The sequence below is a fragment of the Meriones unguiculatus genome, chromosome 15, assembly GCF_030254825.1.
Source record: "Meriones unguiculatus strain TT.TT164.6M chromosome 15, Bangor_MerUng_6.1, whole genome shotgun sequence".
Lineage (NCBI taxonomy): Eukaryota > Metazoa > Chordata > Mammalia > Rodentia > Muridae > Meriones > Meriones unguiculatus.
In genome coordinates, this window is record NC_083362.1 from 70,664,430 (window position 1) to 70,688,051 (window position 23,622).

Consider the following 23,622-nt stretch of genomic DNA (forward strand, 5'->3'; position numbering starts at 1 on the left):
ACTTAGGTTGACTTATTAGTGAAGAACAAGCCAATTTTCCTGCCTTAAAACACAATAATAAATCAGCACTTACTTTGTTTCATAAGTTGAACAGCTAACGTTGGGCAGTTAGAACACATCAGAGAAAACATGCGGACCACCATTATGAACATCCCAGAACTCAAAATTGGTGGAGTCACTACCAACAGTTGTTGAACATTTGTAAGTAAATCTTTGGAAGCAACCTGCTGCAGTAAATTCTTCATGAACACAAGAAAACAAATTATTATGCTGTGGTTTAAGCAACTCAACAATATTTTACCAAAGAGAAACACTGACCTCCTCATGTTGAAAGTTGTCCACTAAACGTGCAAAACAAAGGCAAGTGCTTTCTACTGACTTTTTGTCCTATTTTTCACAAAGGAAAATAAAAAAGTTCATTAATACGAAATGTTAGCACCATCAGTCACTTAGCTCTGCCCCAAAAATCTAAGTAACCTCAACTGTAGATGTGAACTCTGAAAAGGGAAACCCAGGTGAAGAGCAGTTGGTTCTATTAAAGAACAAGTATGTGCAAACACTTGCATGGGGACTTGAAGATTCAGCAATTTGTTAACATCAGCAGATCAAATCTCCAAAGCACTAAGGAATGACCTTATTGATAACTTTTGGCTATATCACTATAGAAACAATCCAAGAAAGATTTGGCAATTAGAAAGATTTGCTCCCTGGAAAACATATCTGAAAATCCTGGTAAGCAAAACCAACATTTTGTTTACTTCATTAGTAGAGCAACTACACTTCCTTCTGTAAAAATAGGAATCAAGTTGGAAAAGTCCACATCTTTGCTGCTACTAGGCTGCCTTAAAAGAAAACAGTAATGGTCAACTGATTCAAAATTTCTGATTCTTAGTTCTCATTTCTGAAGTAAGGATGCTATGTGGTTCTGATTATAACAATGAATTTCAGAACATATTTTAAATTATATCAGTTTGAACTATGCTTTTAAGAATAAACAAATTAAGACAGTCATGGTAGTGCATACCTTTAATCATAGCACTTGCGGAAACAAAGGCCAACTGAGCTCTGTTGAGTTCCAGGCTAGCTGGGGCTCTGTTGTATGACCATGTTTCAAAAATAAATGAATAAATAAGAAACAAATTGTCTAGGCATGGATGATGCAGGCTTGTGTTGAAAGGATTGAAGTTCAAAGCCAGCCTAGACTAACTTAAAAAAAAAGAAAAATATTTATACTCTACCTTTATCATTATAGAAGTATAGGAGACAAATGTGAGTGTATTACCTTGTAAAAATCCCTTAAACATATTCTGTACATCTAATTTTCACAAGGTTTAAAAAGCAAATTTAATATTGACTCCTTAAACGGTATTCCTAGTAATAAAAGGACTGGTAAAATACAAGAAAACCCATATCTCTCTATGTCATCCAGACATAGCACTCAATCTCCTCCATTCAAGTATAATATGAACTATGCTGTTCAAACTACATCACTGATGTTTTACATACCTATTGGCTCTCCTCCAACCCCAACAAGTGGAATCTATACTCCTCATTTCTATTTCTGGACAATCTGTCTCTCTGTTCCAGTCTTTGCCCAAGCCCTCTGTTTCCTCTGTTAGTGAAATCTTTGTGAAGATAAATTCTGACCTCACATAGAAAGGACACTCTCAGTTGTTGCAAAATAAAGTCATCAATTAATATCAAAAGAAAGATATAAATCAAAACTCATTTGGGTAAGTCTGCCAAAATCTTACTTAAAAAGAAATATCCTCATTATATGTAACTTGACAATACATTAAAAAAGACACATGGATCAAAACACTTTGAATTCAACTAGAAGAATTCAGATAGAATATGAAGTAATAGTAATAAAACTTTCATGACATAAGCAGATTTCATATTTTACCTGATGAGTTAGCCTTTGGGTAAGCAATGGTAGGGAATCTGCCACAAAATGAAACTCATCTGGTGTGATACTCTGGCAGCAATTGGCTGCAATTGCTAGTGCATTTCTTTGGGCATTTATGCTGAAGAATTCTAGATACAGCAAGCAGTCTGCCAAACCACCCTAAAACATAAAAAACTGTTAAATTGAGAGAAAAATATCCTATACCAAAAAAACTACTCAAATGTTAAGAACTACTAAAATGTCTAACACATTACTCTAAGATAATGTGCATCTTACAGAGCTACAGTCAAGGAATTAGCACAATGTAGTTCTGAGATACAACAGCAAAGGACATACAGTCCTTCAGCCACAACACTTACTGCTTGTAAAATGGCTTTACTGTGTCGCCGTGACAACATCTCCAAGGCAGTCAAGGCCTGCTCTGCCACATCAATACACTGAATAACTTGTAGCTAGAAAATTAAAGTGGATATAAAAGGTTATTTTTTTTACTTAGCGTACTTTATCTACATGAACAGTGTACTTTACTTCCTCTACTTAAAGCCACTTACACTACCTTCAAAATGTAACCAAAGTAGAAAACAAGTCACACGTTAGTAAAAGTTATAAAGCATAGCTGACAATTTTCTCCCAACAACTTATTTGGTGTCAGGATACTGAAAGATATAGTCCCATGGATGACAAAACTTAAAAAAAAAAAAAAGGAGTTGATTCATGTAACTTTTTTTTTAACCAGGTTTAAAACTTTAAGGTATAAAATAATTATATTTTATCAGATGAACAAAGTTTTATTGTGCATTAAAAAAATATTAGAGAATATGCACAACAACCTAAGACACTAATGGCACAAAATTTTCCCTTTCTCCTCTGGTCAATTGCGAACATGAGCAAGATATTTTTTTTTTAACCTTCTCAGCTAACGACATAAATAGCTTTCAATTCTACTGTCCTGTTGTTCTTTTAACTCGTATTTGTACTGATTGTGACTATGTATTTATACTCTTGAATACATACATACTGTAACACACATGTAAAGTCAGCGAACTACTAAGTTTTCATCTTCCACTTTCTTCAAGCAGTTCTCAAATGTCTCATCTCCCTTTCCCTCTTACAGGTGCTGAAACTACAGATAAATGCCACTGCACCTGTCTTTTTTATGTGAGTTCCAGAGATCATATATATGGTCATCAGGTTTACCCTGTAAGTACCATTACTCACTAAGGTATCTCACTGGCCCCAATATATTATTTTAATAAAATAACTGAAGCTGTTCTCTGATGTTAATATGCTAAATGCTATCATTAAAAATCATAAAATTTGGCTTATTTTTTATTAGTTTCAACTTAAAACTACTGTTCTGTTAAAGATGTGTATTTTTTTGAATACTGGTTAAAGACACATACTTTAATTACATCATTGAAATGAATTCAAGAATTTAAAACTTGATTCTTCATGTGTACTTATGAACAGGTTGGGCAAAACCATGACTACCTTTTCTAAGAAGACAGGAATGGCGTCTACCACAACAGCAGATGACCGAGGGAGCGCTTCCATCATATATGTTAAGGCTCGGCAAGCATGATTCATCTAAGAGACAAGATGAGTTTGCATTCAATAAATACTCAAATTAAAATTTAACCTGTCTTTAGAAAATACATGATGTACTTACAATGTCAAAGTTATGTTCCATCTGTAGCAACGTTATCTATAAAAACATAACAAAGTATTAGGAAAGTTCTGAAAATTTTTTTTGCGCTTCACTGAATAAAAAAATTGTCCCTTGCACCACAGAAAAGTAACAGCAAGACATACACCCAGAAATTATTATACTTATGATACCATTCATTACATGCTATGGCAATGTTGCTAGTAGGCACCACAATTTCATGACCCAAGTTGAAAATCTTCATTTCTATTGCTTATAACCAATAATTTCAGTAGTTCTAACATCATTCAGAAGCCTATTAACATATCACTGAGGACTGGCCAATTGACAGATCATCAGAAGCAGCAATGACTGACATTTCATGAATTAATACTGACATGGAATGAAAACCACAGTTTAAATTCTGTGCCTGTCTGAAAGAAATGAATATCCTTGTAACTGTTTAACAATCATATAGTAAAATGTGGCCTGCAGGCCAAGATAGTCAAAGATCCCTCCTCAAGACTCTTCCCAACAGTTTTGATAGTAGAAAGGCAAGAAACTGCTTTATCAATCCTTAACAGTGTCCAAAAATCAAGCCATTCAAAAGAATAGAATTGCTAAGTGATGGCTGTGTGAAGCGCTTTGTATCTGACAAGACTTTACTCAGAACTCAAATACCAGCTTTCCATAATGTGAGACTGTGACCAAATGAGATGATTTCATGCACTTTTCTAACTTCTTTTGTCAGTTCATTAGATACATAAGAAGGCACAGTAGTTATTTAATTTCCAGGAATAGAATATGCTGTGAGTCTAATATCTGTATAAACATAACAGTATCCTGCCTGGCTTGACAACTCTTCCCTTGCACATAAGTAACAAACACGTAATCTTTCTCAACCACAAAGACAACCCAAAGAGAGCTAGCTTATTACTGGCCCAAGATTGGGAAACTGAACAAAAAGCCTAATAACGTTTTAAAAAATGAAGGAGCAAAGCATTACTTATGGGTTGAATAATTTAAAACATTTAAGTAATGAAAATCAAGTAAGTAGCTTCATCAAAAATTTGGTGGAACAATATTCACAAACTCAAGCTATGTATGCAGCTCATTAACAGAGTATTTATTTGTCCAGCATGCACATAGGCAAGTGAGCTAATAGAAGAACAGCATGCTTACCAAAGCTGGAACAACACTCTTCACAGGAAACCCTCCTAGTGTCTCCTCATTTCCCATGACCAATAGCTGACACATTTCAATGACTGCCTGAAGCTGTTGACTTTCATCACTTGCTTGTAGTCCTTGAAGAAGCTGCTGGGCCTTAGAACCTTCAAGGGGAAAGAAGGATTACTTTTAAATACTGAGAGTCATGGCATGGCTCAGCAATTAAGAATAGTACTTTTACTCAAGATGACTCAAATTCTCTATCTAGCAGTCATGCCAGACAACTCACAACCATGGATAACTATAACTTCAGAGAACCTCACCTCACCTCTCTTCTGGCCTCCTCATGTATCCATACATATGTGCATACACATATGCAAAAGCACACACATGAAAAAAATGTTAATCCTTTTTAAAATTAAACATCAATGAGCTGGGTAGATGACTCAGTAGTACTCAAAACAAGTGTCTGTCCAATCATATAAAAATGAAAGAGATAATACAGAAAACTTTAAAGAAATATCTACTCCTGGTGACAAAGATTATAAATCAAAAGGAAAAAAAGAAAAACAAAGAGGGGTCTATGCCATTCTAACAGCAGGAGATAACTAACTGCACCCACTCGGCTTTAACACAATTAATCGATCACAATTACTTGGTTTCTGCCTTTAACTGAAAGAAGTTTGACACATTTTTAGTAGCAAAATTCAAATCACCACAAACAGGAACAGCTGCTAGCTTTGCCTTATCTATACTTTCCAAGAAATGAACGCAGTGAGTACAATTTTAGTCAAATAAAATGTCTTAAATAATGGTGTTCAGGTGCCAAAGGAATGCTATGTTTATTTAAATCCACTAGGATTAAACGGAAAACAAGCAAGCAGTAGAGAAGGAGAAGCAAAATTAAGAAAAGCAGAATAAAGCATCATCTAAAGATATGAGGTATTCTGTACAAAACGAACAACTTTTGTAGCTCTAATTACATTAGCAGGTGCTGGCTACTAGAGCGGTTACCTTTTTTAAGCCTCAATTCGATTATGTAAATAACTGGAAAAAACTGAGATTCAATTCGATTATGTAAATAACTGGAAAAAACTGAGATTCAGCTGTCACTGCAGTGAAGAAAGCACTCAAAACTAAAGTCAATGCTGGAGGTATAAACAATGCTTGCCTAGTATTTGAGAATGGGGTTTAATACCCAGCATAAGAAACAAACAACTAAATTCTACAAATCTGTTTTGTTTCTTCATGGATGCTTTCCTACTCAAATTATTATTTGCATACAGGGCTGCTGAACTCACTTGTTTTGCAATATATAAAACTGGAAAAAGAACTATCTGAAAATAAATTAAACATGTATCAAATTTACAAAAAAAAACAAGTTTCCTATTATAATTAAGGTTCAGTGACATAAACCTCAAAAAGGCATGTGTAAACTTTGAAGACTTGTTTATTCTTGTAACTAACGATTGCATAACTTCTGGGCCTACTACCTTGCAATAATTTAAAAGTCTATCTGAAAACACAATGCACCAATATGTTCAGAAGAATACAACTTTTAAATTTTAAACTAAATATTAGTATCAGTACATCAAGCGTATCATCTGATTAAATAATACATAAATTTTAAAAAGACAGTAACTAATGAGAAGAATCATCAGTAGTTATTAATTTTTTTTAAAAGGAGGAAATGCTGTACACCAAGTCTGTCTCAGAAACAAAAATCACCTACAAAGAGAAGAACTAGCAAATATACCATGCAATGAGTATCTCATAAATATACAGACTGACAACCTTAAGTATAAATGAGAGTGCAATTATCTGAAGCTCGCTCTCTCTCTATATATATGTGTGTGTGTGTATAAATATATACATACACATATATACACATATATATTTACATTTATATATTATATACATATATATACATATGTGTATATATACATATATTTACATTTATATGTATAAATGTATATATATACATATATATTTATGTGTGTGTTTGTGTGTGTGTGTGTGTGTGTTCTCTTTAAGAGAACTTGAGTAAAACAATGGCCAAATCCCAAAGTACCTCTGCTGTATGAAGAAATCCAATTACTAAGTCAGTAGGTTTGGGATGTAGGATCATTTCACACTCTTAAAACAGTTAAGTTAAGTTAAGTTAAGTTAAGTTAAGTTAAGTTAAGTTAAGTTAAGTTCCATGTGACCAGCATGGGACGAGGCCAAGCCATTCAACTCTAAGGCCAGAAAGCAACACTGAAGACCAGTAGTTGGCAAGCCAACATTTTCTATTAAGAGCCAGACAGTAATTATTTTAGGCTTTTTAGGCCGCACGATCTCCACTCTAGCTATCCAACTCTGATTCTGGTAAACAGTACAAAACTAATAAACATGGCTCTGATTGATTGAAATTGATGGGTACTGAAATCTGATATTCACTTAATTTTCAAATCAAAATATAATGCTTCATTTCCTTCCACCTAAAAATATAAAAATACATTCTCAGGATACAAAAAATAAGCAGGAGGAGGCAGTGAGATGTCATAGCTCAAGCCTGACAACCTACAAATTGAGAGCAATCTGTAAATACTATGGGAAGAGAGATTCTTGACAGTTGTCCTCTGAATGCCACATAAACTCCCATTCAAACTTTGAAAAGGAAACAAAATAAATACAAGCAGGGCTAGATTTGGTCCTTGGCAACAGTTTGCAGAACTCTAACATTTTATGTTTTTCTGAAGAAAAAGAAGATGACTACCAGAAGTTACCCTGTCAAGCCTTTTATGTAAAAGGCTGGAAACACATAATAAAATGATTACTAGACTTAACTGATAAAACGTTTGAATACAGGAATAAGAATTAGGAAGAAAAAAAAGGAAAATCAACATTCTAGGATATTCACTGAGACAAATACAATAAAAAACATAAGCAGTAGGCTGGCAATGTGGCTCATCAGTGTAATGCACAAGGCTCAACTGACCCACCACTACCAACAAAAGAAAAAAGAGGGGTACTGCAGAATTTAAACACAGAAATCTGAAATAATCAATGAACTGCTTAGAAGTGAAAATGCAGTATTTCAAATTAACTCAGAGTAAGTAGATAACAAAAGACTGCAGCAGAAAACTTCTGGAAAAATAAAATTGGTGCTGGGCATGATGGCACACACCTTTAAGCACTATGGAGAGAGAAGATGGCAGACCTCTAATTCAAGGCCACACCACAACACATACATCCTTACTCCTAAAAAGTCAAAAGAAAGGATAAACTATGGCAATCAGAAAGAATCAACATGCTTATTGAGAATGTTAAACCTGAGAAAATAGCCTTTGAAATTTAAAACAACAAGGATTTCTCAAACAAAAACAGAAATGATTGATCACCCTTAACTCCTATGCAATATGGTCTTCCAGCTGGAAGTAAATCATGCAAGCAGAAATTAAGTACAATAGAAAAATAAACATTTTTACATTGCATGTAAAACAATAATTGTGTTATCAAAATTCTAACAAATGTCTCAACACAACAGTAAAACATAGGAGACCAGGAAGTAACTCACTGCAAGTTTTTCAGTTTGGGATATGATAAAGTATTAAATTAAGGTAAGCTATATATAATAAATCAAGATGATGTGTAATAATCTCTAGAGTAGCCATTAAAACACACAACTTGAAATTTTTTTTCAAGTCTCAACTTTTATTACTTAAAAAAGCTGCATATTTATTTTGTTTTCTGACTCTGTGCTTGCCAACACTTTCACAACGATTTTCTGCTCCTCAATAAGGAAAGCCCCCTTGATCCTGACATGCATACACTTGGCACACCTGGAACCACCGTAGGCCCTGCTGATGTCCTTCTTTGTCTTTGACAGTCTCAGAAGGACTGTAGGCCTCACAGCTCCAACCCCTCGAAGTCTGCCCCGGCATACACCACAGGCAGATTTAGGTGCTTTCCGAAACTTCTTGGTATACAGGTATACAATCCTGTTACCAGGGGTTCGAGACAGCCTAGTTTTGTTAGAGGCTGTATTGTAGGAGAGCCTACGGTGGTATGTCAAATGCTGGACCATTTTGAATGCCTCTAAGCACTGTCCCGGGAAGAGAACTTAAAATTTTATAGAAGAAAAAAAAATTACAAAAAAATACAAAATGAGTATCAAGCTGCAAGTTAAAAGTTCTCACCTTAAGTTTTGTAAAAGCCCAAAAATATGAAGACACTATACTATTGTTATAATACATGATTAAGTAGAAATACAAGGTAGCCCCAAAGTGGAAAACTTCACTGAATTTGGCTCATTTTCTCATACAAGAAAGCAAAGAAACTATCAAAAAGGCTCAGAAAGTCATATACACAGCCAGTCTGGACTATAAATTACAAATTAACCTAAGCCAAACAATTAAGACTATTACTTATTTAAATATTAAAAGGTAGTCAGGTTGTGAATGCACACACCTTTAATTTCAACACCTGGGGTTTCTGTATGCTCAGGACAGCCTGGTCTACATAGCCAACACCCTGTATTAAAAAATAAATAAATAAAACAAAGAACCAGGCATGATGGGCCAAGCCTGTAATCCCAACACTCAGACAGAGGCAGCTGGATTTCTATGAGTTCAAGGCCAGCCTGGTCTACAAAATGAGTTCGGGATAGACAAGGCAACACAGAGAAAGTAACCAAAAAAAAAAAAAAAAATCTCATAATCAAACGAGACAATGTAAGATCAATGAAAATCACTAAATATCTGGAACAAGTACCCCCTCCCAAATAATATTGTAACTTAAGAGGATGTTAAAACCACTACTTTGAAAACAAGGCAAATAACATCAAAAAACAGCTTCCCTATATGAAAAATCCTACAAAGTAATCAAACAAAAGGGAAAGTCATCTTCTATGTATTTTCGGTAAATTATTTCTAAAATTATATCTTGTAACTGTCATTACTTTGACAGTTGAGTTTTAACAGTTTGTCAATGGACAACCAGAAATTATACAATTCTTTGCATGTGTTTTATTAAAGTTTCTACTTACATGTGCACAGAGTGCAGGCATGTCATGTCATAGATATGGAAATCAGTTCTCTCCTTCCACTATGTCATAGACGATGAAGTCTCTCTGGACATGTCACCAATACTACAATCCTAGCACTCTGAATGATTATTTCTCATTGGGGGATCGGGAGGTATCAAATCCAAGTCTAGAGAAACAAGGCTAAGAACACTTGATCTTAAGTCCAGATTTCAGTGTCCAGGGTCAGAGTCCCAGGGTTCTCACACAGAGATTAACTACAGTTCTACTGGTTACGACACCTTCTTGAGCCTTCTGAAGTCACTGCATGCACATGACACATATACATACATACATACCAAAATTTAAAACAGAGTCAAATTTAAAACAGTTGCTAGAGGTAGCAATTAATAAGAAACAGAATATTTTAAGCAACAGAAATTTAATGCTAAAACTATTGAGAAATAAACATGATAATTACATATTTGTGTTAACAATGACCTATATAAAGATTTTGGATATTTTTTGTTTGTTTTGTTTTTGAGACAACAAAACAAAGCCTTAGCTGTCCTAGACTCGCTTTATAGGCCAGGCTGGCCTCAAACTCAGAGATCCACCTGCCTCTGCCTCCCTGAATGCTGGGATTAAAGGCACAGTACCCAGCTGAGTTTAAATTATGTTATGTCTACAATTTAGTTCAAACCAACACCAGGAAGAATATGGGTTAAGAAGTAGGCTAAGGACTAGAAAAAGATGGATCAGCAGTTAAGACCTATCATTTATCTTTCAGAGAACCCAAGTTCAGTTTGTGGCATCCACACCAGGCAGCTCACAATTGCCTATAATACCAGGTCTATAGGATCCATCTCCCTTTACTGGACTCTGAGCCCCATCCCACACACACAACACACAAGCATATGTATACACATTCAGAAGGAGAGGCAAATATACAGAAAACATACTACAAATAAATCATATATATTACTGTATTTATATTTTATGTAAATATATTTATATTTTATATATTTATGTATATGGGGTTAGATATCATTCAATGTTTAACAGCACTGGCTTTTATGTTCCAGAGGAGCCAGGTTCAATTCCTAACACCCTCTCACGGTGGTTCACAATCATTTCTAACTCCAGTTCCAAAAGATCTGATGTCCTCTTCTGGCCTTGTTGAGCACCAGATACGCAAATGGTGCATACATGTAAGCAAAACACTCATAAATAATAAAAATTGGTTAAGGTGTGCAGCATCACACCTAGCTATATGAGATTTCAATGTCAAAAAACTTACAAGGCCCTGACACAAATTTTCTTACCAATCTTCAATTTAATGAAATGACAAAATAAAGTTTATTTAAAAAAAAACACATTGACTACAATGTATGAATCCATATTAAAATAAAACAAATTGTTCTTAATTTATGAAAATAGCAATATTTGATAAATGTAGTCTCACTAGCATCTTCAACTTTTTAACTGAGCTTATTTTTAGCTAGAAGTTAAAATATATACAGATGCCTACTGGCTTTCAGTGTGAAGGGAATGACTAAGGATATTAATGAAACAGTACTTTGCTGAGGACTGTTAAGCTCTCAAATATGGCCTGGGCTGTATTTAATTTTTGTTCTCATCATGCCATTCCCCATCTACAAACTATAAAATGTTTTCTAATTACTCAACCTTGTGAACAGCATACCAGAGCACTTCATGACTGGGTAGATGTGTGCACCTCCACATTTCCCTGTTGCTGGTCTGTTTTACAACCATGCAAACTCAAACCCCATTCTCATGCAGCATACATTCTTTCCTTCGGATCTAACTTTTTTTTTGAAACAGAGTTTCTCTGTGCAGCTCTGGCTGTCCTGGACACACTTTGTAGACCAGGCTGGTTTCCAACTCATAGAGATCCACCTGCCTCTGCCTGCCAAATGCTAGCACTGAAGGTTGTGTGCCACCACACCCAGCTAGATCTAACTACATTTACATTCTGATGAAATCTTCATGTCTTTGAAGTCTCTAACCAGCCTACCTCGATCCCTTCCCAACTGGCCTACATTCTTTCTGTTTTTTTTTTTTTTTAACTGTACTGAAAATACTATGTGCATCTTTAACATATATTGTATTACTTGTGTCCAAAGCAGCTTTATACAGAAAACTGTGATTAAATGTTTATGATCAGTATAATAATTTAATAATTATTATATAATAATTTGCTACTAGTAAATAGTAGTACATAAATATTCAAGAGTTCTCAAGACGACAGGTGCAGTAGTATCCACCAGTACTGGGGAGGCCCAAGGACCCAGAGTTGTAGTGAAGCCTGGGTGCTCACAGAACTCTCACAAGGGAACTTTGTGGAAGGGTTTGATATGTAGGGAAACAAAAACACACAACTGCTTTTTAAGTTTTCTTGTTAGTAAGCCAGAAATGGATTGCTGCGTTTGTTTGGTGGTGGGTAAAGCACAGCAGAAGAAAGCTTCAGGTATAGAAATTATACATAATGCAATGTGGGGTTCGTTGTGTGTATGTGTGTATATATGTGGTGTGTTTTGTTTTTGAGACAGGGTTTCTCAATAGCATTGTCTTGGAGCTTGCTTTGTACCCTGTCTCCACCACCCAAGTGCTGGGATCAAAGGCGTGTCCTATCACACCCAGCTTATAGTACAATATTTTAACTACAAAATAAAATAAGGACCGGGAGATAGCTTAACAAATAAAGATGCTTACTATACAAGTCTGGTACCCTGAGGTCCATCAAAGTAGCCCTCTAACCTCCACATACTTGTCCTAGTATTTTCACCCACCCATACATAACACACACATCCAGCATGTTACACATATGCTCACACACTAATACCAATTACTTGATGGTATTTATCAACTGGTTACCAAGCTGACTACAAAATTATAAAAAAAAATGATTAAATGTAAATCAAGGAAGACTTTAATTGGACTTTTAACTTCAGGACAGTATTTAGTTATAAATCAAGACTATGTAATACTCACTGTTATGTCAACCATGTATGTAAGATCTGGGTTATAATTAATCTGATAGTCTTTGTGAGAAGTAATGCTGCTGAAAAATCATTCCTATCAGATTCACTTTCTTATGGAATAAATTTTGTGATACCATAAAAAGTTTCAGATAAAAAAAAATGTAGTCAGATGATAAAATTGTCTGATTCTTTTCTACAGTTAAAGTTTTACTATAAAATGTGCATCATTTTTATGAGTTCAGTTAAGTAGTCAAAAATAAACATATAGAAAGAAATCTTAAAGATGCTGTATTACACCAACAAGTAAGCAGTAAAAATATCATTTAACTACTTATTCAGAGACTTTAAGGGAGGAGAAATTATCAAGCATTTACTTACTAGCTCCACTTCCAATTGTTCTATGGAAAAGCTGTGACATCCGAGGACCAAGAGGACCAAACAGGTGAGGAGGAAGACCCCTGGCCTCTAGCAGAGCTAAAGAAAAAAGAAGGGCAGGAGGAGTAGTTGAGCTGACTTAAAGCAACTGATCTTACCAAAAAATGCCAAGGAACTGATTCATCTCACACAACTGGGTTAATACAATGTTACTTTCCACTTGAAATTTTAAGGGAAACAACATTAACTTTCTAAAACCCCATACGTACAATTTAATTTAGTTACCATATATTAAAACGCTACCATGACTTTTTCAAATATGATGACGTTTTCGGGAGAGCTTAAAATGTATACTGATCAGAACTATGTACAAAAACCATAAATAGCTAATTTAGATAACTCATTTATTAAGAACCCTTGCTTCATTTTCCTCTTAACCTTACTTCTCAGAGAAATTTTGGCAAACGTTTAGAAACACGAAAAATCATAAACCATTTTACCAGTTCCAAAGAAAAGTGGTTTTCATTAAGTATCATGGCAGAGATTTCCAAAACTTTTTATTTCTCTCAGGAACTATAGATGAATGTGAAACTGTCACATAATGTCTCTTGTAAGCCTTACACAGGGAATCTATTAAAAATCCATCATCTGAGATTTAAGTACAGACTCACATATTCATACATGGAGTATATGTAATATAAGATTGTTTTTTAAAGGCTCTGACAACATTAAGGAAAAAAGAAAACCAACTAGTATTTACAAAACAACATGAGGCTTGGGGGGAAAAACCATGCTATTACATTTTATTTATGTTTTTAGATACAGAGAACAACAACATATTGAGGTGCTTCGTAATTTATTACTAAAGCCAATTACACATGTAATCATGTGAAGAAAATTTTGAAAAAATGAGGCTTTGCTTGGTTAAACATTAAAAATAAAGACGCAGACAGGTCATCTCTGAACCAAAATCATCAAGGTGTCATAAAGAAAAAAAAAATTTCCCAGAGGTACACCTAGAATTGCTAGACAATATTCAAGTGAATATATATGAACTGAGGTCAAGTCAAGAACACAACTATCTGCAGCCCATGATAATCATTTCTTGCAAACTCAATGACTGTCTTTACCTTGTAATCGTCCCATCTCAGAATCATCCGATTCACTCTCCCCAGAGGTGGTCATGCCAACAGCCCCTGCAACAGAACTAGAGGCTTGGGGAGAGGGGGAAGGTAAGGATTAGGAGGAGCATTTAATCTTGTATGTCTGGCTTACCTTAAAGAAAAACCAAAGCTTTACAGACTATAATAAATTAAATGTGACTTCCTACACACTCAGCCATTCTACAACTCCCTGGCATAAAATTCAGGAGAAAAAGAGAGCTCAACGACTTTATATAAACATAAACATAAATTTGCAACCTTCATGCCCTTGAAATAACTTCCTTCTGGATTCTTCTGCCATTAGTCAACCAAGTCAGCCTACTAAAACCATTGTGATATTTCAGAAATTTAACCATTTATGTTTTCTCTAGCTGCAAGAGTGTAAAAAGATTATATAAACTCTTCCTGTTGGAATAGAATACTGAAGATATACAATACAACTAAAACATAAGTGCAAAGAATTGCTATGAAGTATAAGAAAAACAGAAGCTAAGATGCCAAAAGTTAAAGTAGAATAAAGCAGAAGAATCCCACTACACAAAACATACATGAACCAAAACACAAACAAACCAGTTTAAGTTAACAACAGTAGATACTATAAATCTGACCAAAGGAGAAGAAACTAGTAGTCTACTAAATCTAAGTATATGCTTACACCTACACAGCTTCATACCTAGGTTTGATCTATATATAACTACATCATTAATAATCCCATCAGCCTGCTTACAAGATAATGACAATACAAAGGCAAGACGACAGACGTTTATGACTGACATAAATTGATAGCTCTTCTGAGATGGGCATGGTGGCAAATTCATCAACAGCATAGGGCATACACAGACACAGACACTTAACAGACACAGACATGAACATGCGCACACACTCACACCCAACAGGATCCTGTTTAAAAGTAAAAGATGGCAAAGTGACAGCCACTAATTCTACATTTTTCAAAATACACATTTTCTGTAACTTCAAATTCTATTTTTAATTCTTAGATATGGGTTAAAACAGGAGTTAGCTTTCTGCCTTGAATTTCTGCTCCAACTTCTCTCTGACAGAATATGACTTGAGAGTAGTAAGCAGCAATAAACCCTTTATTTAATCCCCCCCCAAAAAAAAAGTTAACAGTGGCCAAAGGCTGAATCCAGTCCATCAGTTATTAATGCAAGTGATGAGAACAGAGCTGTATGCTCTGTATGTATGTATACTATCAGCTGTTTCTTTCCTGTTACAATCCCAATAATAATAAAGATGATGAAAGGCTAAAACTGCACTATACAAAAATACTAAAGAGGCAGCATTAAGATGCTTATATGCTGAATTATTGACATGGGTTCTTACAGAGATCCTTTATACTGAAGAATAAAGAGAAAGCTGTTTTGTAAAATATAACCAACTAACAGCTGTCAACTCAAAAAAACATTAGTCAAGCCCAAAGACTATAGTCATAGCATACACCATTTCTGCCTCTACAAGTCAAATATATAAAAACGACCATCAACAGAGACAATCAAAACCCAGATTTTTTATCAGTAATACTTAAAATTTTTAAATGAAATACTCTATTTTAGAATGCCAAGTTTATATTTTTATAAGCACTTTGGCCTCTTACAAAAGAAAGATAAAACATTAGAAGGCTTACAAAAGGATTTTTACTTGCCAGAAGGTGCTAAGGATATGTGTAAGTAAAGAAGGCATTAGAAAGATTTGTATGTCATGAAACCTTGTAGTAAGACAAAAAAGCACAGCTTTTCTTTACATAACATAATTTGTAGTATAGACAAATATAATCAGGGAGAGAAAAGCATTAAAAACTGGATACAATACAGATGAAAGTGGTGCACGCCTTTAATCCCAGCACTCAGGAGGCAAAGACTCACAGATCTCTGTGAGTTCAAGGCCTGTCCTGTCTACAGAGGAAGTTCCAAGACAGCAGGGGTGACAAAGAGAAACCCTGTCTTAAAATTTTTAAAGGGGTGGGGCACAAATGGGTACTGAGTATTAGAGCTTCCACCCCTAGTCTTAACACTAAGGCAAGCTCTGTGAGCTGAAAAGCTGACTGGTCTACACACTGAAAACTAGGCCAGACAGGGCTATATAGTGAGAACCTGGTCTTTTATAGTTTATAAAACTCTATCTTCTTTATTTTATATACTTTTAATTTGAAAACAAAATAAAACCAAAAGCACCACAATAAACAACACCCAACCCCACTATTTGGTGAAGGAGGGTTTTCCTGCTTACGACATCAATAACAGAATAGAGGAAAACAGCCACTACACATCAGCAGAGAGCCGGTCTTAAAAACAACAAAACTAGCCTGGCAGTGGTGGAGTACACCTTTAATCCCAGCACTCAGAAGGCACAGGCAGGCAGATCTCTGAGTTCAAGGCAGCCTCGTCTACAGAGAGACCCTGTCTTCAAACAAACAAACAAACTAGTTGCTTTCTAGGATATGACCCTGGATTAGTTTTTGAAGTTATGAAGTCTTAATATAAAAAGTAAACACCAGAACACGCCTATTTTTCCTTGCTATTTCACTATTCTAAAAAAAAGTCTTCCAACTACAGAATCAGACATTCAAGAGACAGACATAAAATAGTTCAAAGGACCACGAACCTGTCCTCTATGCTAAATTAGATTTACACACAAAGAAAATAAAGCACATTTTCCCAGAAGTAGTTTACAGTGAGACAACAGAGGAATTTCCATTATCCATAAAGGACCCACCCCTTTATAAAACTATCTTACTAACCGTAGTGCACTTCAACCCATGTGTATCTTTTCCAACAGTCAACACTCCACAAGTATCTTTTATCCAAAAAAAAAGGCCGACCACACCGATTTCAAACGTGAATAACAGTACAACACACTATATTCCCTTGAAGCATTTATCCTAGATAAATCAATGAATCAAGGGATTAGATTCCCCTCCCCCATTCTCCTTTCTAACTTCAGAATGTAGCCATATGAATTAAAGTCTTATAACACCTAGGGAGAGGAAATTGCTGTACTACGTACTTGGTTTCTAAGACCTGGATTGAAGCGTCATACATCTTAGCTTGAATCTCTGGGAAAGCTTAACCAATGTGTGCCTCAGTTTTCCCTCATTTATAAAATAGCAAGCAATAACAGAAGTCACACCTCAGCAGGTTGTTTTGAATATTCAATGAGAAAATGTGGGAAATGTTTAAAGTCATATCTACAGAGTGAACAGGTGTTGCTGTTATAATTACTGTTAAAAGTCAACTAACAATACATTCAGAAATTTCCCTTCCATCACTCATTTGAGATTCGGCCTCATACTTTCATATTCCAACTTGAAATAATGGAAGGGTAGGGAAATAATGTTCAATACTGGGAATGAGAGACTGCATTATCAACATCCTGAAAGAGCCTGCAAATGAAATAGCTTGTATTCTTCCAAATGTTTACCAATGAACCATAAAGAAAAACTATTCAAAAAAAAAAAAAAGCAATTTAGTATTTTTCATTCCCAATAGGATACTACAAATCCACTATCTAATTTTTTTTTAATGAAAATTGGGAAACAGAAATGACTTAAAAAAATGAACTAAGCTACGCAAAGTGTGGTAACCATGGGTAACCAGGCCTTTACAGCAAACTGATTTATGACCAGCCATAGGCATTAAAGAAAACTACTGTATATCCTAATATTGAATCACACTACATGAAAGAGCTTTGTTCAAAAGTATATGCTTGTGTAATAAGCTTGATTTAGCGTGATTGTAGAAATACATATACATTAACAATAATGAATTACAGTATTTTTTTCTGTTTAGAAAGAGCAAATTCACACTATATTTTAAAATACACTTACCACATTTTTTTGGTAATAGTAACATACTTAAAGCTAAAAGAAGAAAAATGCATCCTTTTGTGCCATCCAAATATATATATATAAAAAGATAAGCCCATAAAAAAATAAAAATACTATCATTAAAGTAGATTCAAAACAAAATACATTTTTAGGGCTTACAAAATGCTAAGATCTACATGCAATTTAAAGTACATCCGTACATTTTTATTATGATTTTAAATTCATTAAAACAATCACTAGTCAACTCATATACTGGTCAATACACTAAAACCTTAAATAGAAAATTTACACGTTTGTATAAAGCCCTCTGAATGTAATTAGTACAAGTATGGACTGGATGAGAATTTAAATCTTTATGAATGAACCCACTAATCAATGATATCCAATCTATGATATAAAGCAAAATAGGAAAAAAAAGTTATTTCATGATAACATCTATGGTATTTCTTCTATCCCCTCCTTTTTATCCTAATTGGGATGTAGAACAAAGGAAATTCATCCAAAAACAAATTTGTGAGCCAAAAAAAAATAGATATGTTTTAGGGCTAAGAGGTGCCAGTCTACCTGCAGCTCCTTGGGGAGCCTCATCTGTCCGGGCAGCTGAGGAATTTACTGTCTCCTGGTTGCTTTCAGGTTCTGCCATTTTCTCTTGCCGCCGGGCCTCAGCTGCTCCTCTCTTGCCCAGGCCAGAGCCTCGCCGACTGCAACAGAAAAATGTCATTATAGTCAGCATTACCAAAGCACCAGAGCAATGTATAGACAACACAAAGCTCAAATTCACAAAGGACAAAGCCAGTTTCTTCTCCCTTTTAAATAAAAATTGTTATAGAAAATCACTTAGACTTTGTGTATCTGAAATTCTTCCAAGTTATAGCTCACACAATACAAGCTTCTGTTTCACTGGGAGCTGTTGTCATCTTTTACAGACAGACATGACTTTTAAACACTTTCAGCTTAATGAAAAAGTGGATCCTCCTGAAGGGGGGGTGGGGGACTACACATTTAAAATATAGCCTCACTTCCAAACATAGACAATGGACAAAAGATCACAGAGTGACAGCAACAATAGGAAGATCAAAAAGACTTTGTCAGACTACCTAAATCATCTAAGAATCAAACAGCCTAACACCACAAAAAAAAAAAAAACAGTTAAGGGCTTAATATTTATGGACAACAAGATAACCTGGGAAGACCTGTTTTAAGGACAGACGTACAGAATACACTGTAGGAAAAAAAGTAATCACACGATTTTATAAAATGCATTAACACTTTATTAATAATGATCTACTTCTACTTTAATAATCAGTAGGTAAACTGAGCAAAAGATAACCAACATTACAAACAGTTCCCTGATTTACCTTAGGAAATGATCAAATCAAACCATCACAGTGTCTAGTAATACAAAGAGAATGGGCTCAATGAGTGTGAAAATGACACTCTCAATTACGTAAATATTTGAAGACTTTACTTATTAGTGAACTCTCTTAACAAGAATGGGTTTAATTAATCTTTCCTTCATAAGTAAATAGCTCATTTAAAACCTATCTAAACAAGCTGTAAATGAGATCCAAATTCATCCAACATTTAATTTTCACAGTATTCTAGGCTAAAAACTGTGTATGTATGAGCTGCTACCCTCAAAGATTGTTACTCTGAAAGAAGTGCACATGCTTATTAGATCACGAAGGCATAAAATATGAGAAAAAGCCCTAAAAATTAATAGAAGGTTGTGGACAAAGACTGTTTGAAGCAAGTATGTTAGGTGACTGTATACACCAATGATCAAGTGGCCATGTGTACGAAAAGGGCAGAATGAAAAAAATATAAATACTAAAATATCTAACTTCACATATGGCAAATTCAGACTATAACTAGATCCTGGAGAGTTGGCACCACAGTTCAGGGTGCCCATCAATCTCTCTTCTAGATATCAACAACCAATTACAAGCCCCCGGAATCTATGTGGAAGAGCTCACAATTGCCTATGGGGTGTCAGTCAACTTTGGACCCTATTGGCATTTCCACATATCAATAAATGTACACACAATTTTAGATTTCTTTTTAATCTTTTTTTAAAAAAAGAGTAAAAACTTGGCCAGAAATGGGACTAACGTTCTGTAGATTTCACAATTATTTTCTTAGGAATCCTCAAAGTTATTCCTAAGAAACCTGAAATGCACTCAGTTAAACTAATTCTAGATATTGTTAAAGCAATATGAAGAAAATATGGGGGGCAAGAGGCTAAGGCATAGCAGTTCCTTCTTAGGCTATGAAGAATTCAGTCTATCCTGGTGCAGTGGCACATACCTTTAATCCCCAGTCTCAGGAGACAAAGACAGACAGCTCTGTTTGAGGCCACTCTGGGGCTATATATAGAGGGAGACTAGGTAGGTAGGCAGGCAGGTAATAATAGACAGACAGAAAGAACAGATAAAAAGAAAATAAGCTTTGGGGGGTAGGCAGAACACATCAAGAGAGGTGGCTCAGTATTTAAGAACACTTCTTAGGGCTGAAGAGATGGTTCAGAGCACTGTCTGCTCTTCCAGAGATTCTGAATACAATTTCCAGCAACCACATGGTGGTCACAACCATCTATCCTGGAATCTGGTGGCCGCTTCTGGCACACAAGGGTGCATGCAGTCAGAGCCCCCATATACATAAAGTAAGTAACTCTTTAAAACACACATGCATACACACTTCTTAACTACTCTTCCAGAGCATCTAAGTTCAGTCCCCAGCACCCACATAAGCATCAAAATTAAGGTTTTTGTTTGTTTGGCTTGGTTTTTCAACAGGGTTGTGTTATCAAGCCCCGTCCTGGAACTCTCTTTGTAGACTAGGCTAGCCTAGATCAGCCTGCCTATGCTGGGATTAAGGCATGTGTCACCACACCTGAAAACTAACTCCTGTTCCAGGGATTCTGGTACTCACTATAGTAGAAATCCGCCTATCTCTGCCTCCAGAGTGGCAGGAGGTGCCACTAGGTCCAGCTCAGCCTAGTGTCTAAATATTGGTCATTAACTGTAAAGTGTCTTAGCAAAAGAGGAAAAAAATATAGACATGGCCCTACAGAGTGAGTTCCAGGACGGCCAAGGCAAAGAAACCCTGTCTAGAGAGGGAAAAAAAAGGTAACATTTTTTAAAAAGAAATTTTATATAAAATTATGTCATGTTATTCCATAAGTTTTACATAATATGTAAATTGCATTGCTCATTAACTGGGCTGGGTGTGGCACATATCCCTGCAATCCTATTACTAGAGAGACTAAGGCAAGCAAAGATTAAGTAGAGGGTCACATGGAAGGGGAGGAGAACCTCCCCTATCAGTGGGCTTGGGGAGGGGCATGGGAGATGAAGGAGGGAGACTGGGATTGGGAGGGAATAAGGGAGGGGGCTACAGCTGGGATACAAAGTGAATAAACTGTAATTAATATAAAAAATAAAATTAAAAGAAAAAAGATTAAGTAGTAGCTACCTAGGACACAAATCAAGACTGCTGGAAAGGTGGGGAGGGGAAAGGAGCAGAAGGAATAGGTGAGGATGGGAGAAGGGAAGGGAGAAGAGGGAAGGGAAGAAAATGGAGGAAAGGAAGAGAAGGAAATATTATTTGGTAATTTTAAGAAGTACAGAAAGATCAAAGTTGAAATACCAGAGCAAAAGAAGGTAAATAAAAACCATAAGCTCAAAAATACTAAATTAATTACCTGGTACTAGCACAGGAGCCCGTGGTCTTTTGGCGTGTGCTCCTCCTCAAACTGGGGAGCTCAGCAGGTGGGGACTCACTGCGCTTCTTGGTAGACTTTCTTAAACCTATACGTGAGAAATAGAAAAGTTGAATTTTCTAAGTATGAATTATGTATCCAGGAAACCATGCTTTTTAAAAGCCTACCAGCTCTTTCATCTTTCAGCCCCAACCTCACAGTTACATCCTGCCTTTTCCTTAAGCTTTTGAGCTTTCCCTGGAATATACTCTGTATTTCGAGAATTTAATCTCACTAACTTTACATTACCCCTTGATCCATTTTGGCTACTTTACATGAGAGAGAACACAAAACAGGATTTCATTTATTCTACTCTATTAGCACAGAACTAAAGATTAGTGAAATGTCCAATTTTTAGGTCATAATTAGGGAGAATCAACCCAGCACACTTTACACTTATCCTGAAAGCTACCAATGCCTTTATAGTGATAGATGCCTTTATAGTGATGTTTTTTAAAGTTCTAATAACCAAGGATTTATTATTTTTAAATAAAGAAACCAAGACAGCATCTGTAAACACCTTCCTCTCTCCACCATGAACAATGGTATGATAGTATGCTGGGTGGTAGGCTCTATTTAACCAAAGAACTTCAACAGTGAAGACTCCAAAGTCAACAGTCAAAAGTTCTCTGGATACTACTGGACCATGTTAAATGAATGAGAGTTTTTTCAGGAAACACTTAAGCACTTGGTCTCAATTACCTCCATTTTCCATGAAGTTTAAGTTTTGAATATGTCATCTGCTTAAGGTGAAAATTCCCTACTGGGTGCAGGTGGGAGGCTGCAAAGACAGGATCTCATGGTGTAGCCCCAGCTGGTCTGATATTTGCCTTCTCTCCCTAGTGCTGAGATTAAAGGAGTGCACTACTGCTACTACGCCTGGCTTCTCAAGTTCTTAAAAATCACCAATAAAAGGACTTGATGAAAATGGGTTAAATCTAGATATTTAGATATTTAATCTAAAGTTAAATCTACATATTTAGGGGCCTAAAGAGATGACTCAGCAATTAACAAAGCTTACTGTTCTTGTCAGCAATAAAACAATTCCCAGCACTCACTCACAGACCACTATCACACCTCCAGTTCCAGAGAAGCCTTCTGACCTCCACAGGTCCATGCTCACCAACAACTTGTGCATTCACTTAGACTCATACATACAGACTGTAAAAAAAATAGTCTTTAAGGTCTTTCCATCTTTTTTATTCTTTTTTTTTATTTACTTTTTAGGCAGTGTCCTGCCTACAGGCTAGAAGAGGGCACCACATCTCACTACAGATGGTTGTGAGCCAGTGCTCTTAATCTCTTCTCTTTTTATTCTTAAGTGAACATTATAGTTCATTCAAGTAGAGATGTTAAGGAAAGCTGCTGAGTCTTAAAAAAAAAAACAAAAAACAAAAAACACTTCAGACTCTATAAAAGAGGAAGAAAAAAAAAAATCTATGGCCAGAGTGACATTTAATCTAAACCAAAGTTTCAGGGTTTTTTTGTTTTTGTTTTTTTTAATTTCTAAATAACCTTTGTTGAAGAGTAACCAGGCACTTAAAGTGAATACCAAAAAAAAAAAAAAAAAAAAATCAGAACATTATATTGTAATTGAGAAATAAACAGTGGCTTAAGAATTCTTGAATTTACATTTATTTTCAGATTAACAAACTAATAAATTAACACAATTTCTTGATGTAATCACACACCTATGCTGTCTCTTCTACTCTACTTAGCCTTTGCCCTGGTATACACCTTGGTAACAGG

General features: G+C 35.4%; 1 protein-coding gene across 17 annotated transcripts in view; it reads right to left on the minus strand.

Moving 5' to 3' along the window:
- Nucleotides 1-23,622, minus strand: part of Trip12 (thyroid hormone receptor interactor 12) — a 131,952-nt gene that overhangs the window by 49,201 nt on the left and 59,129 nt on the right. For 16 of the 17 annotated variants that reach the window (XM_021650882.2, XM_021650883.2, XM_021650881.2 and 13 more), the window contains 11 exons: nucleotides 21,817-21,922; nucleotides 18,678-18,814; nucleotides 14,237-14,320; nucleotides 13,110-13,205; nucleotides 4,737-4,885; nucleotides 3,579-3,614; nucleotides 3,401-3,496; nucleotides 2,269-2,361; nucleotides 1,907-2,068; nucleotides 319-387; nucleotides 74-239 (listed from right to left, as the gene is read on the minus strand). In XM_021650882.2, the coding sequence (XP_021506557.2) occupies nucleotides 74-239; nucleotides 319-387; nucleotides 1,907-2,068; nucleotides 2,269-2,361; nucleotides 3,401-3,496; nucleotides 3,579-3,614; nucleotides 4,737-4,885; nucleotides 13,110-13,205; nucleotides 14,237-14,320; nucleotides 18,678-18,814; nucleotides 21,817-21,922 (1,194 nt within the window). The remainder of the gene's footprint in view (nucleotides 1-73; nucleotides 240-318; nucleotides 388-1,906; nucleotides 2,069-2,268; nucleotides 2,362-3,400; nucleotides 3,497-3,578; nucleotides 3,615-4,736; nucleotides 4,886-13,109; nucleotides 13,206-14,236; nucleotides 14,321-18,677; nucleotides 18,815-21,816; nucleotides 21,923-23,622) is intronic. The other variant, XM_060368738.1, reaches the window with a different exon arrangement.